Source organism: Microchirus variegatus, assembly GCF_963457635.1.
Source record: "Microchirus variegatus genome assembly, chromosome: 4".
In the NCBI taxonomy this organism is placed as follows: Eukaryota; Metazoa; Chordata; class Actinopteri; order Pleuronectiformes; family Soleidae; genus Microchirus; species Microchirus variegatus.
Window position 1 is genome coordinate 33,309,877 of NC_139805.1, and position 13,237 is coordinate 33,323,113.

The following is a 13,237-nucleotide window of genomic DNA, read 5'->3' on the forward strand; positions in this document are numbered from 1 at the left end:
TGAGATGTTTCTGGAAGTGTTGTTAGTTTCAATCCAAAGTTCTGATTCAGTACTCTGTGGAGACAGTACTGTTGTTGCCAGCTGAGGCTAATGCATCTTAGTTCGGTGTCCTACACCCACCTCCCCCCCAACTTTGCTCCGGCAAGGATCGTCTTTCAGTAAGATGTGTGATGTCTTACCAGTTCAGGTTTCAGTGAGCATTCAAATTCAAAATTCGAGATCTTCACCTAAAAATAATTAACTTTAAAACATGCTTTGAAACATCTTCGTGGCCACATTAGGGAGGGGTGAGTGTCGTGTGTTCAGTGATCAGTTGGGGAAGGAAACATCACAGGCCTGGCTTTTACTGTGCACCTGATGAAAATGTACTGAGTCAACCAAACAACCAATCATTTTAGCAATCTACCCACCAACTAAAAATGTATGTATCACTCAATGAATCAACCAATCAACCAACCAACAAGTCAAACAGTCAGTCAACCAAACCTACCTACCTACTTACCAACAACCTACCTACTGTACCTACCCACTGGACTACCGACCCTCCTAACTACCAACCAGCCTACTTACCAACAACCTACCTTATTACCTACTTATCCACTCAACGACAAATTCACTAAACTCCCAACGTGCCTACATATCTACCCCCTACTGACCAACAACTTACCTACTGTACATACCCACCTAACTACCGACCTATCTACCAACATCCAAACTACTTACCAACAATCTCCCTCCCTCCCTACCTACCTACCCAACTCCCTACCTACCTATCCACCTACCAACATCCAACCTACTTACCAAACACCTACCTACTGTACCTATCCTACCAACCTATTAACCAACAACCTCCCTCCCTCCCTACCTAGCCATTTACCAAAATCCAACCTACTTACCAACCTCCCTCGCTACTTACCTACCAACATCCAGCCTACTTACCAACACCCTACCTACTGTACATATCCACCCAACCCACATAACTACCAACCTACCTACCAACATCCAACCTACTTACCAACAACCTCCCTCCCTACCTACCTACCTTTCCACCTACCAAAATCCAACGTACTTACCAACAACCTACCTACTGTACCTATCCTACCAACCATCCAACGTATTTACCAATAAACTACATACCATCTACCGACATCCAACCTACTTAGCAACAACCTCCATCCCTCCCTCCCTCCCTCCCTTGCTAACTACCTACTTACCTACCATCATCCACCCTACTTATCAATACCCTACCTACTGTACCTATCCTACCAACCATCCAACCTACTTACCAACCTACTGTACATACCCACCTAACTACCAACCTACCTACCTCTCTACTGTACTGTTCTGTACGATGACTGTAGGTTAAACTTTACAGATAAGGCTGAGTTCATGACTTTATAACTGCCAGTGTTGATGACCGTGTCCTCTCCCGTTGGACTTAATAATCCCTGCATCGATTCAGTCAAATCAAGTCAAAGACGGTTAAACTAGGACAAAAGCAGCGATGTAGAGGAGTGAAACAGAAAAGACACAGTGACGAAACACTTTTTTATAGAAGCCAAAATAAGAGACGGCTTAGACTGTCCTCGCTGACGTGGCCCCTGTAGCTTCTTCATCCTTGAGACTGCGACTGAACCCACAAGTGGGAAATGTTCCAAAAAAGCCCAAAAAATCCTTACTCAGCAGGAAGTGAGTCTGAGTCACTGGTGCTGATCAATAAAGCGAATGACCCTGAATATAAATACTTTTGCTGTAGTGTTGTAAACGGCCAAGTTGACCTTATTGTAAACAGTGAAAATATTTCCCTTAAGCCGCTGTCTGACCTGGCAGTTTGACCCCTGGTCTCCGGGTTAGGACAAGTTCAGTGTTTATGTCCGAAAAGGGGCAACACGTATAATATCTCAGCATCTTTATCTTTGTTTGTTGGGCGATGTTTCACAAATTAACATATTTAATGCATCAAGACCCTTCGACAATTGTTTTATAATCAAATCCTGGCCCTTTGATTTGCAGTATCATAGATTCCACCTCCGGCCCTGTGCTGTGCTGTTCTTACATACGAGCCGCAGCCAAAAGGACGCAGACTTTTCCTCCACTGCAGTAACACTCAGCCCACACATGCTCTCCAGAACCCAGCGAGCGTTTTTTTTCTGCCAAACACACTCCGCGCACTGCCAGCGCTGCAACTTCTCACTTTCCATCCCCCCCCCCCGGCGAGAGCGAGAGCGATAACCCTGCTCCTCTTCATTTAAACCAAGACAAAAGCCCAGAAAAAGCCTATGATCCGCGGTGCAAACTCTCCCCGCTCTCGCGCCATTCCTTCCCCGCTTAAATTACACTTTGTGTGTAGTCCGATTTGCTCGACTGCTCTTTGCTCAAGTCGAGAGAGTGAGGACTTCGCTCGTGCAACGCAGCCATCTGTGTGCAGAAAGCTCCCACAGAGCCGTGGCACTAATTCAGATGTAGTGTAATGAGGAAGTCGATCCCGGGGCTGAGGGCAGAATCCTTTCGGTATCCGCTGCAGCCTTGTTTCTGCCGCAGATGCAGGATGTGATGGAAATGCCCGTGACGCGAAGCACAGTCGACTCTAGGTGTCTTTTTAATCCCCTTTAGCCCAGCAGGAAAGTTCAGATTCTCCAGAGAAATCAAGCCTCATGCCTCAGGCACTGGCTCCCCAATTTTCCACTTTTCTAAGTGAACATGGCACAGCCTAATTTAACCGTTACATGCTGTAACAGGGCGGCATTATACCACATTAATTCCACATCGACAACAGGGGGGCTGTGGGGGGTGGGGACACCAAACTAATCGTTCAGTCCCAGACTTCTACTAAAGACTTCCTACTTATTATTCAGTGCTGCTTCGGGCTACTTTTAACTGAGTGTCCTCCAAATATCATAAAGGCAGAGGGGCTGATATCGGTTCTGAATGGCCACTTAAAGACGAAACATAAAGCCTGCTATCATGGAGAGGGACGGGGGGGAAACGCCGGAGCATACAGATGCCTCACCTGTCTGCTGGCTCCCCGCTTTCCATTATACAGTTCTCGACTGAAAGAGTTTGTATTAAATTACATTTAAACGACTTCCAAATTTAGCCGTAGAAAACTGACTCTGCCTGCGAAATTGACAGGACATGACGGAGCATTAGTAGTTCGTCAGGATGATGACGCCGCTGCACAGTAAAAGCCAGCCCAGTCAAACATGGCGTCCGTCCCCCTTCCTCCCTCCTCTTCCTCTTCCCTCCATCACTCCCCGCCCTCACATGTGCTCTCTTTGCCCCCCCCCCTGCAGTTCGCCGCGTGCCTCCGCGCTTCTCCATCCCGCCCACCAACCACGAGGTGATGCCCGGCGGCAGCGTCAACCTGACCTGCGTGGCGGTCGGCGCGCCCATGCCTTACGTCAAGTGGATGACGGGCGAGGTTGAGCTGACCCGCGAGGAGGAGATGCCCATCGGCCGCAACGTCCTGGAGATCACCCACATCCACCAGTCGGCCAACTACACCTGCGTGGCCATATCGTCGCTGGGCATGATCGAGACCACGGCCCAGATTACGGTGAAAGGTGAGGAAATCTCTCTGTTCAGTGATCTGAAGTGTTTTCCATGTTTTCTGATACAATATTAAAGCTCACATAGAGTGGTCCTGTTGCACATATATGTTAGCTATGGAGGTCTACTTACATACATTACACCCGCTCTCAGAAGCGCAGCTCCCCCCTCTGGAACGGTGGATGCACTGCTCCTCATTATCAAAACATTGTTTTAACAATGTTTAAAAATAGCTTCTTCATGACTCCCCGCCACAGTCCCTTTTATGACTTTGACCCAGAGTCAGACCCAGAGTCAGAAGACACTGTCGCTCGTGAAACAACTCCACAACGGACGTTATTCTTCTTCTGCGGTTCAATGTACGCAACCGTATGTGCCCGGACTAGTGCCCGGAGCAGGACGATCTGCTGTTCAGGAGAAGCGGTGTTTACGTAACCGGACCGGGTTTTTTCAGAGATCTCGCTGAGCCCGAGATTACAATAAAACACAGCGTTCTCAGCAATGGCTGAACTTTTTGTTTCGAAACTTCAGGGCTTCGTAAACAAGGTAATGACGAAGATACACACTAAAAAACAGCGTTAATTTGAACTTCCGGTCTAGGTCCGCTTTAATATTTTTTATATTTCACTTCTATTTTTCTTACACTATTGCTTAAACTACGTTTAAACCGTATTTTTATTTTACCTCGTATTCGTCTAATTCAATACAGCCTTCTTTCATTTTTCTATCTCTGAACACTTTGTTCCTCTAACGATGTCAATTTCCCCAGTGTGGGATCAGCCAAGTGAAATTTAATCCGATCTAATAAAATTGGAATTGGGGAAACTTTTTACGACGCCAATTTTATTAAATCACTTTTAACCAAAAAATAAAAAATAAAAAAAAACATCACACATTATGGTAAAATCCATTAGTTTTAGTTATTTCCTGCTGTGAAGTAGAAGATCGAGGGTTCAATCCCACTGAAAAACACTCCTGATGGGTATGAAACGCTTAAAATGGGGTAACACAGAGGAAGTTTAGATACCAAGTCGATACCACAAAAGCACTGAAGGTGGATCGCTCTGATCTGCACTTTTCTACGATCCCAGACTAAGTGGAAACCTGCTGTCACATTGTTCACACAGCACTGTGGTTCACTGATAAAGGTCAGTGTAAAGCAGTGACCAATTCATGTCTTACCCCCGGGGCCCTTTCATCGCTCAGACGGTTCACGACAACAAACACACAGAGACTCTTCACTTCCTTTAGACGCTGAACTGCAGCAAAAAAAATAAATAAAAAAATAACAGTAAAGAGGCCACCTGGGAGTGTTGGAACGTGTCAGATTTGTTGATGTCGCAAAAGTGAACTCGGTGCTTGTTAGCCTGTTAACCTTTGGATGCTGTGGAGAGTCCGATCAAGGAGCTTCGGTAACTCGGTAAAGCCTCTCGCTCAGAGCCCTGGTCCCCGGGGGTTTGTTTTTCCATATTCTCCGACGTATTATTGGCAAATTGAATCCCGTAAAACGACGTTAAGAAAGAGTTTCTTTGTGCGTACGGAAAAGTGACAGCTCCCATGAAAAACTGCCAATATCACATGGACGATAAAACTCCCCAACAGCACCCAAACAGGCTCATATAAGACTCAGACCTTTATTTCAGGTTTTACATCAAATACATGGCATCTGACACGCAAATGACCCAATTTCCAGATGCTAGCCTAAGATAAGGGATGAGGAATGGCTGTGTCTTTTCACCGTGAACCATTCCAGAAGTACTTCTTCCAACAGTTTTCGCCGCCATCCAAGTTCCCAATAGTTATGGGATCGGCAGTTCGTTTGAGTGTACTGAATCACTAGAATCCGTTCATTAAAATGATTCGTTCAAAAGATTCGTTCACCGAATCGTTCAGTGCTTGGCAGGAGCCCAGTGCCCTGCTACGTGACTCACCTCCTCCCTGAGTGCAGTACGTTCGCGCCGCGGGTCATTGAGTGAGTGACAGCGTGAACGAGATTCCCGAGACCCACCCTCTGTGTGTCAGTTTGTTTGCGAGATTCACGTCCTCAGCCCCAGTTCACCAGCTCTCTGTGTGTCAGTTCGTTCGCGAATCATGAGTGAGTCAGTGACTGACAGCGCGAACGAATCACGGCAGACACAGTTCTTCTTACTAGTCACTCCCTCCCTCGCTCGGCGCACGTTGGCTGGCGTCGTTTGCCGAAGATTCACGAGTGAGTGACGGCGTCGGCGAACGACTTCACGAGTGATTCACAGAACGCGGCAGTTCCACTCCTGGCCGCCGCGATCGCTGCTGAGCTCAACTGAACTGAGAAAGGAACGAATCAGTTCATGAAGTGATCCCGGCCAGTTCGTTCTCTCAAATGATTCGTATTTCGATCGATTCACTCATGACCGACACAACCCTCTGAACTTTAATCCCAATTGGGGAAGTAGCCGAAGTAGAAGTCGTTGATCCCAACTGTCATTTTGTCCCTCCATCTCTGCATTGATTTTGATGTAATTTGATGAATCATCCTCAGTGTGAATGCACAGCCACTAATGTTAAGTCTATTATGTTACCTTATTAGTAACAGAGAAGGTTTAAGACACATTTTAGGAACTGCAGCTTCACTTAGACGCCACCCAAAGCTGGGAGGGGATGGGGGTGTGCGGGGTGCACCGATAATATACGATCCAGTCTGCTGCTACTGTTTTCATAAGGAAGGACACAGGCAGACTCCTGAATGGTTATTCACTGTCAGTCTGGCAGTCTTTAACACCTCCATGTTCCTCCTGCCAGACCGTTATGTCGCACAGATGGGGGGAAAAAAGGGGAAGATGACTGTGGTAGACTCATTTGTCTGACTGTCGTCTGTCTCGTCTCTCCGAACAGCGCTGCCAAAACCGCCGGCCTCCCTCATTGTGACAGAAACCACAGCGACCAGTGTCACCCTGACCTGGGACTCTGGTAACCCGGAACCCGTGTCCTACTACGTGATCCAGTACCGCTCCAAGCTGTCCGACAACGGCTTCCAGGAAGTCGACGGCGTAGCCACCACCCGATACAGCATCGGCGGGCTCAGCCCCTTTTCCGAATACGAATTCCGCGTCATGGCTGTCAACAACGTGGGCCGGGGCCCGCCCAGCGGCAACGTGGACACCCGTACCAGCGAGCAAGCTCCTTCGTCGCCTCCTCTGCATGTCCAGGCGCGCATGCTGAGTTCCAGCACCATGCTGGTCCAGTGGGAGCCTCCGGAGGAGCCCAACGGTCAAATCCGAGGATATAGGGTCTACTACAGCTCCGCCCACGACGCCCCGCTCAGCGCGTGGCAGAAACACAACACCGATGACAGCCACCTGACGACCATTTCAGGCCTGACCACAGACATCACCTACAGCCTGAGGGTGCTGGCCTTCACCTCGGTGGGAGACGGACCACCGTCTGATGTCCTGCAGATCAAGACCAAGCAAGGAGGTGAGAACAAGCAAACATTTACACAATTATATGTCTCTCTCTCACAACCTTCAAATAACGTCATAATAGCCAATCTGATGATCTGCCAGATTCCATTTGTTTTCCATTTGAGTTCTTCAATCCTGGTCCTGTGGACCCACTGCCCTGCATGTTTTAGAAGTTTCTTTGCTCTAACTGGTTCAAATGATCAGGCTTCTGCAGCGCTTGTTGATGACCTGAACATTTGAATCAGGTGTGTTGGACAAAGGAAACTTCTAAAGCATGCAGGGCAGTGGGTCCCCAGTACCAGGATTGAAGAATCCTACTTTATATTGAAGTTACTGTGAAAGTATAGGACCACGACTTTTGAAAATGCTGCCACAAAATCAGACATGTTTGGTCACAACAATCACAATAAGAGGCGGTTGCACTGTTGCACAGGGGCCAATGGCGGCCCGCAATGAATTACAGTTTTAATCCAGGAGCTACTAAGCTTGTTAAATGTTTATTGGACATTACTGGATACAAACCAATAAGTGTAAACAAAAATACTGGGTATTTACCTGGTTTCTATATGGTGAATTTTAGTGTATTATTGGGTTATAAGATGGTAATAAGCAGGTAGCTACAGCCCCCAAATACTAGCTATTTACCCAGTAAATATATGGTAACAGAAATGTGTTACTTGGTATTAACCTGTTATTAGAAGGTAAGAACAATGGCCAAAATACTGGGTAACTAATTACCCAGTAAATTATAAAGCGTTTTTATATCAGTCCAACGTTGGGTTCCTAATTCAGCCCTCAGGTATCAAAACTTCGAGAATCCCTGGTGTAGAGGTTAGCACTCTTGCCTTTGCAGCTATAAGACCCGGGTTCCTGGGTTCGAGCCCCGTTTGGAACATCTTCAAAACAAGGGTCTTTCTGCAAGGAGTTTGCATGTTCTCCGGGTTCTCCGGCTTCCTCCGACAGTCCAAAAACATGCGAGATGGGGATTAGGTGAATAGGTCACTCTAAATTTGACAGTAGGTGTGAGAGTGTGAGTGAATGGTTGTTTGTCTCTATATGTGGCCCTGCGATGGACTGGCGAACTGTCCAGGGTGTACCCCGCCTATCGTCCAATGTCAGCTGAGATGGGAACAGCACCCCCCGGTGGAGGATGGATGGATGCATTGTAGCCCACTATTGCAAGCCTTACTCATAATACTCCAGAGTATTTTCCCTTCCCCCCCCCCCCTTCAGACAACTTTATTTATTGATGGAAACAAATGACATTAAAAAAGTGTTTCAGAAACAAATTACAGACTCACGCTGAAACATTATCATAATAAAGTGCTCAGGTATGCAGGTCGGGTAGGGACAGGCATAGCAGCAAAATTAATCAGTTCGGTCCAAATGAAATTACTTGTTGTGTGTATTATGTATTGTGAGGGCAAAGTTTTTTTCCCCAGACAATTGTATATCTTAATGCCATCAGGATCTTTGCAGTTAGGCAGTTAAACAGTATAATTCAGATTAATGTGCGGCTCCGTATATTTATCTCCGCGCGTAACTAATATTTAGTCACACTTTGTTTCACTGGCATCATTTTCTTTTTCTTTTATTTTTTTTTTGAAATAGCGAGGAAACAGAGCTGTAATGTGAAGCATGGCACTGTCAAATGTTCGGCAGCAGAGATGAACGCGGTGGGAATATTCAGGAGCACACACACACACACACACACACACACACACACACTGTACGTGTGGGTAATAACAAGGTCTTAGACACTTTATCCTCAAGGACAAAGTGCCTAAGCGTACGCCGAGGAATAATAATACTATTTCATTCACACACAGCCTGTTCCTCAATGTTCTCGGCTTACTGTGCATGGCTGGGATGAAACATGACATCACGGCGGAGCTGCAGCAGAAGATAAAGCCACCCAGACTCAGCCGACCCACTTTATTTATTTGCGGAATAGAGTTCAGCGCCCTTCCGGGCTCACATAAATCATCTTGACTTGAATGCATATAACAAAGTCTAGTAACTAGTATCAGAGTGAGAAGGGTAGGAGCTGGTACTACACGCTGTTTTATCGGCGCATCGCCGCGATTACGGCAGAAATTCCTTCCCAGATGTGCCGCGTATTATGTGGCTGTCCGCTATTATCACATCTTCGGCGGACTGTGTTTGTGTGGTATGAGACGACGGCTTTTTTTTATGGAGCACAGCAAAACCAAACCTGCACATTATAGGACCACTTACTGATAAGCTGTGTGTGTGTGTGTGAGAGCGATGGAGCTAACACACACACACACACAGACAATTGTAAACAATAAGTGTTGACGTTAAATCCCCCACATTCCTCTTCAAGCTTGTGCAAACGCTAACCCACACACGAGTCCCGGGAGATGAGAGAAGATTTATATCTGAGCTGCATTTTTCCACCACAGTCATGGATTCTGCCATTATTGTCTTACCATTCAGCAGCCGGCCGCGAGAAACAGACGCTCGGCTCATTAAAAACAGGTCCACAGCGAGAGAGAAATGACAGCTAACGTTAGCCAAACTATCGCCTTGTGAGGTAAACTAGCATGAGGATGGACGTGAACTGACACCCCGGTTTGTTTATGACACACAAACGTCCAGTTAAAGTGCAGCCAAGCTAACACCCATGAGAGTAGTTAGCATAACATTGGTTATAACAGACTGCCGCCGGTGAGGTAAGCTAACATGACAGCTGGTTTGTTAATAGGGTGGACATGTGTCCTGATTTATGGACTAAATATTTGTTTTGTAGTAAAGAATTACCTCTTGTTCCTGTTCCGTTACATCATGCTATATGCTAAATTAAATAGTTTTGCAATGAATAGAGCATTTAACCATCTATCAAGTCCAGCTAAAGAACTGTGTGCAGCCAAAGTTAGCCAAGCTAACATCTGTGAGGGTGGTTAGCATAACAACGGTTATGAACAGCTTTGTCAACAAAAATAAAGATTTCAAGAACAGACCGCAGCTAAAGCTAGAGCAACTATCACCTGTGAGGTAAGCTAGCATGGACGCGCTAATGACGCACAAAAGCCCAGTAAAAAAAAAAAACATAGTTAAGCTAAAGTTGACCATACTATTAAGTTGGCCTGAGGTAGTTAACATTACATTGGTTATGAACAGTTTTCTTAATAAAACAGAAAAGTTAAAGAACAGACTGTTGCTAAAGCTAGTCAAACTGCCGTCAGTGAGGTAAGCTCACATGACTCCTGGTTTGTTAATAGGGTGGACATGTGTCCTGATTTATGGACGAACGTTACATCATGCTATATGCTAAATTAAATAGTTTTGCAATGAATAGAGCATCATTCATTGCGTGTCGTCATTTCTGGTGCTACTGAAATGACCGCCCTATTTGTTAATGACACACACAAGTCCAGCTAAAGAACTGTGTGCAGCCAAAGTTAGATAAGCTAACATCTGTGAGAGTAGTTAGCATAACATTGGTTATAAACCGTTTTGTCAACAAAAATAAAGAGTTAAAGAACAGACTGCAGTGAAAGCTAGAGCAACTATTACCTGTGAGGTAAGCTAGCATGGACGTGTTAATGATGCACAAAAGCAAAAAAAAAAACTATTAAGTTAGCCTGAGGTAGTTAGCATTACATTGGTTATGAACAGATTTCTTAATAAAACAGAAAGTTAAAGAACAGACTGCCGCTAAAGCTAGCAAAACTACCGCCAGTGAGGTATGCTAACATGACACCTGGTTTGTTAATAGGGTCGACATGTGTCCTGATTTATAGTTTTGTAGTGAAGAATTAACACTTGTTCCTGTTCCATGACACGCACAAGTCCAGCTAAAGAACGGTGTGCAGCCAAAGTTAGCCAATCCAACATCTGTGAGATTAGTTAGCATAACAACGGTTATGTCAGCAAAACAGCTAGCATGGATGTGAACTGACTCCTGCCTTGTTAATGACGCACAGCTAAAGTGTGCCAAACTATTAAGTTAGCCTGAGGATGAAGAACAGTCTGTGACTAATGCTAGTCATGCTATCACCTGAGAGGTAACCTAGCATGATGACTGGACATGGAACTGTCTCCTGTCATGTTAATGACACAATTAATGACAATTAATGACACAATTTCTCACAGACTTGCGTACAAACCAATGGCGTTGCCCCCTAGTGGCTATACACGTCAGCCACTCCCAAATTAGCTTCACTTTCCATTATTTACAGACAAAAATATCTCTCTATCACATACGTGTGAGTCCTTTGAGGATAAACACACCTGCAGTCATGTGAGGATCTGTGGTCAGTCAACAGTGACGTAATGTTGTGACGGAGACATTCACTGTGTTTGTGTCCAACTGTGTTCCATGGCCTTGTTCTCATCTCCGTGAACTCGACACGAAAATATCTGGCTCGGGAAATGCTGCTTACCTGGACCCCGGCTACAGTCCCCAACATTTGATCCCGTTGCCATGGAAACTAGCTAAAAGGTTTTGGAAAGGTTGTCAAAGAAAGTTAGCAGAGGAAGTGTATTTTTAAGTGGTAAAACATGTCTTGGGAGAAATGCGGAACACCAAAAACAAGCTATAAATAATCACTTTGCCTCTGGCGACGTGTTTGTTTGACTGACAGGAGTCTCTCACCTCAGCTCTGTGAAGTCGCTAACTGTCACACGAGTCCTGGCCTTCATGGTGACGACTCACCTGATGTTTAATTGGTGAATTAATTGACATCACCTTTAACATCAGTTGCTTCAGTGGGACAAATCGTCCCAGCAGAGAGTACCTCGTCTTTTAACCTCCTAACGTCTTTGTTTCTGCCTCCAGTTCCCGCTCAGCCGTCTGGGCTGGAGGCCGAGGCGGAGCTGGACTCGAGGATCATGCTGTCGTGGCTGTGGCCTGTTCAGGACGCCATCACTGGCTTTGAGCTGCTCTACTGGGAGGCCAATAGTCCCTTAGACAAGGTGAATGCCGAATGTTCTGCTGTGATAATTGAATGGGACGGATTTTTACTGCAAATTTGACAAAAATGTCATACTATACTATGTCGTCCAACATTTGACAATTTTTTTGTAAAATAAATTTTGATCCAAAATTTGACAAAAACATCGAACTATACTATGTAATTTCTTTGAAAAAAAAAATTGCTCCAAAATTTTTAAAAAACGTCGTACTATACTATGTCGTCCAAATTTTGACAAAAATGTCATACTATCTGTGGTCCAACATTTGACCATTTTTTGGAAAATATAAATTTTGTTCAAATATTTGACAAAAATGTAATACTATACTATGTAGTTTTTTTCTTCGAAAAAAAATTTTTTGTCCGAAATTTGACAAAAACATCATATTATACTGTAGTTTTTTTTTGGAAAATAATCATTTTGGTCCAAAATTTGACAAAAACGTCATACTATACTATGTCCAACATTTAACCATTTTTTGAAAAATAAAAATTTTGGTCCAAAATTTTACAAAAACGTCATACTTTACTATGTCGGGTTTTTTTTTTATGTGTCCAAAATTTGACAAAAACGTCGTACTATACTATGTTGTCCGAGATTTGACAATTTTTTTGAAAAATAAAAAAATGTTGGTCCAAAATTTGACAAAAACGTCATACTATCTTATGTCGTCCAACATTTGACCATGTTTTTGAAAAAAAATTTGACAAAAACTGTATGTAGAAGAGAATAGACACACATATGGGCCAAATTGATTGGGTTAATTGTTTATTTGAACATCCTCCACTTGTTCTTTAAGCTTTTAAATTAATTTATATTGTCAATTGGGCCACAATGCTTTGTCCTCTTTGTTGGTCCAGTTTTACGTTAAAGAAATAATTAGAATAGAAGTATGAAAAGGAAAAATAATTGACCTGTGACCTATGAATGCAAGCTGGTAACTAAGTCTAGATTACAAGAGCCTGTAGTTATTGTATTTTTCTTTTGTTGCTGAACGATTTGTACGATTTGCACGATTTGTACCATCTGTACGATTTGTATGATTTGTACGATTTGTACGATTGTTTTGTTAGCTTGCTTTTTTCTGCTATTTTTTTTTTATATATGATGCGCTCTTTAAAGTATTTGAATAGTATCATCATTTGAAAGGAGGGCAACGGTTCATTGCGTCACGTAGCAACCACATCAGATCTTAGTGTACCTTCAAAATAAAAGCCAAAAAATCTACACACCAAATTTGGCCTTTTTAGACAGTAGTGATCGTACATCGTACAGTGGGTGAAATTATCGTACAAATACGTTGGGGA

General features: G+C 44.3%; 1 protein-coding gene across 1 annotated transcript in view; it reads left to right on the forward strand.

Annotated features, from left to right (window-relative positions):
• The window catches only part of ptprfa (protein tyrosine phosphatase receptor type Fa), a gene marked incomplete at both ends in the record, with an annotated part of 258,404 nt that overhangs the window by 103,320 nt on the left and 141,847 nt on the right, over window positions 1–13,237 (forward strand). Inside the window, 3 exons of the mRNA XM_083887919.1 lie at window positions 3,294–3,563; window positions 6,421–7,002; window positions 11,794–11,930. Coding sequence (XP_083744045.1) covers window positions 3,294–3,563; window positions 6,421–7,002; window positions 11,794–11,930 — 989 coding nt within the window. The remainder of the gene's footprint in view (window positions 1–3,293; window positions 3,564–6,420; window positions 7,003–11,793; window positions 11,931–13,237) is intronic.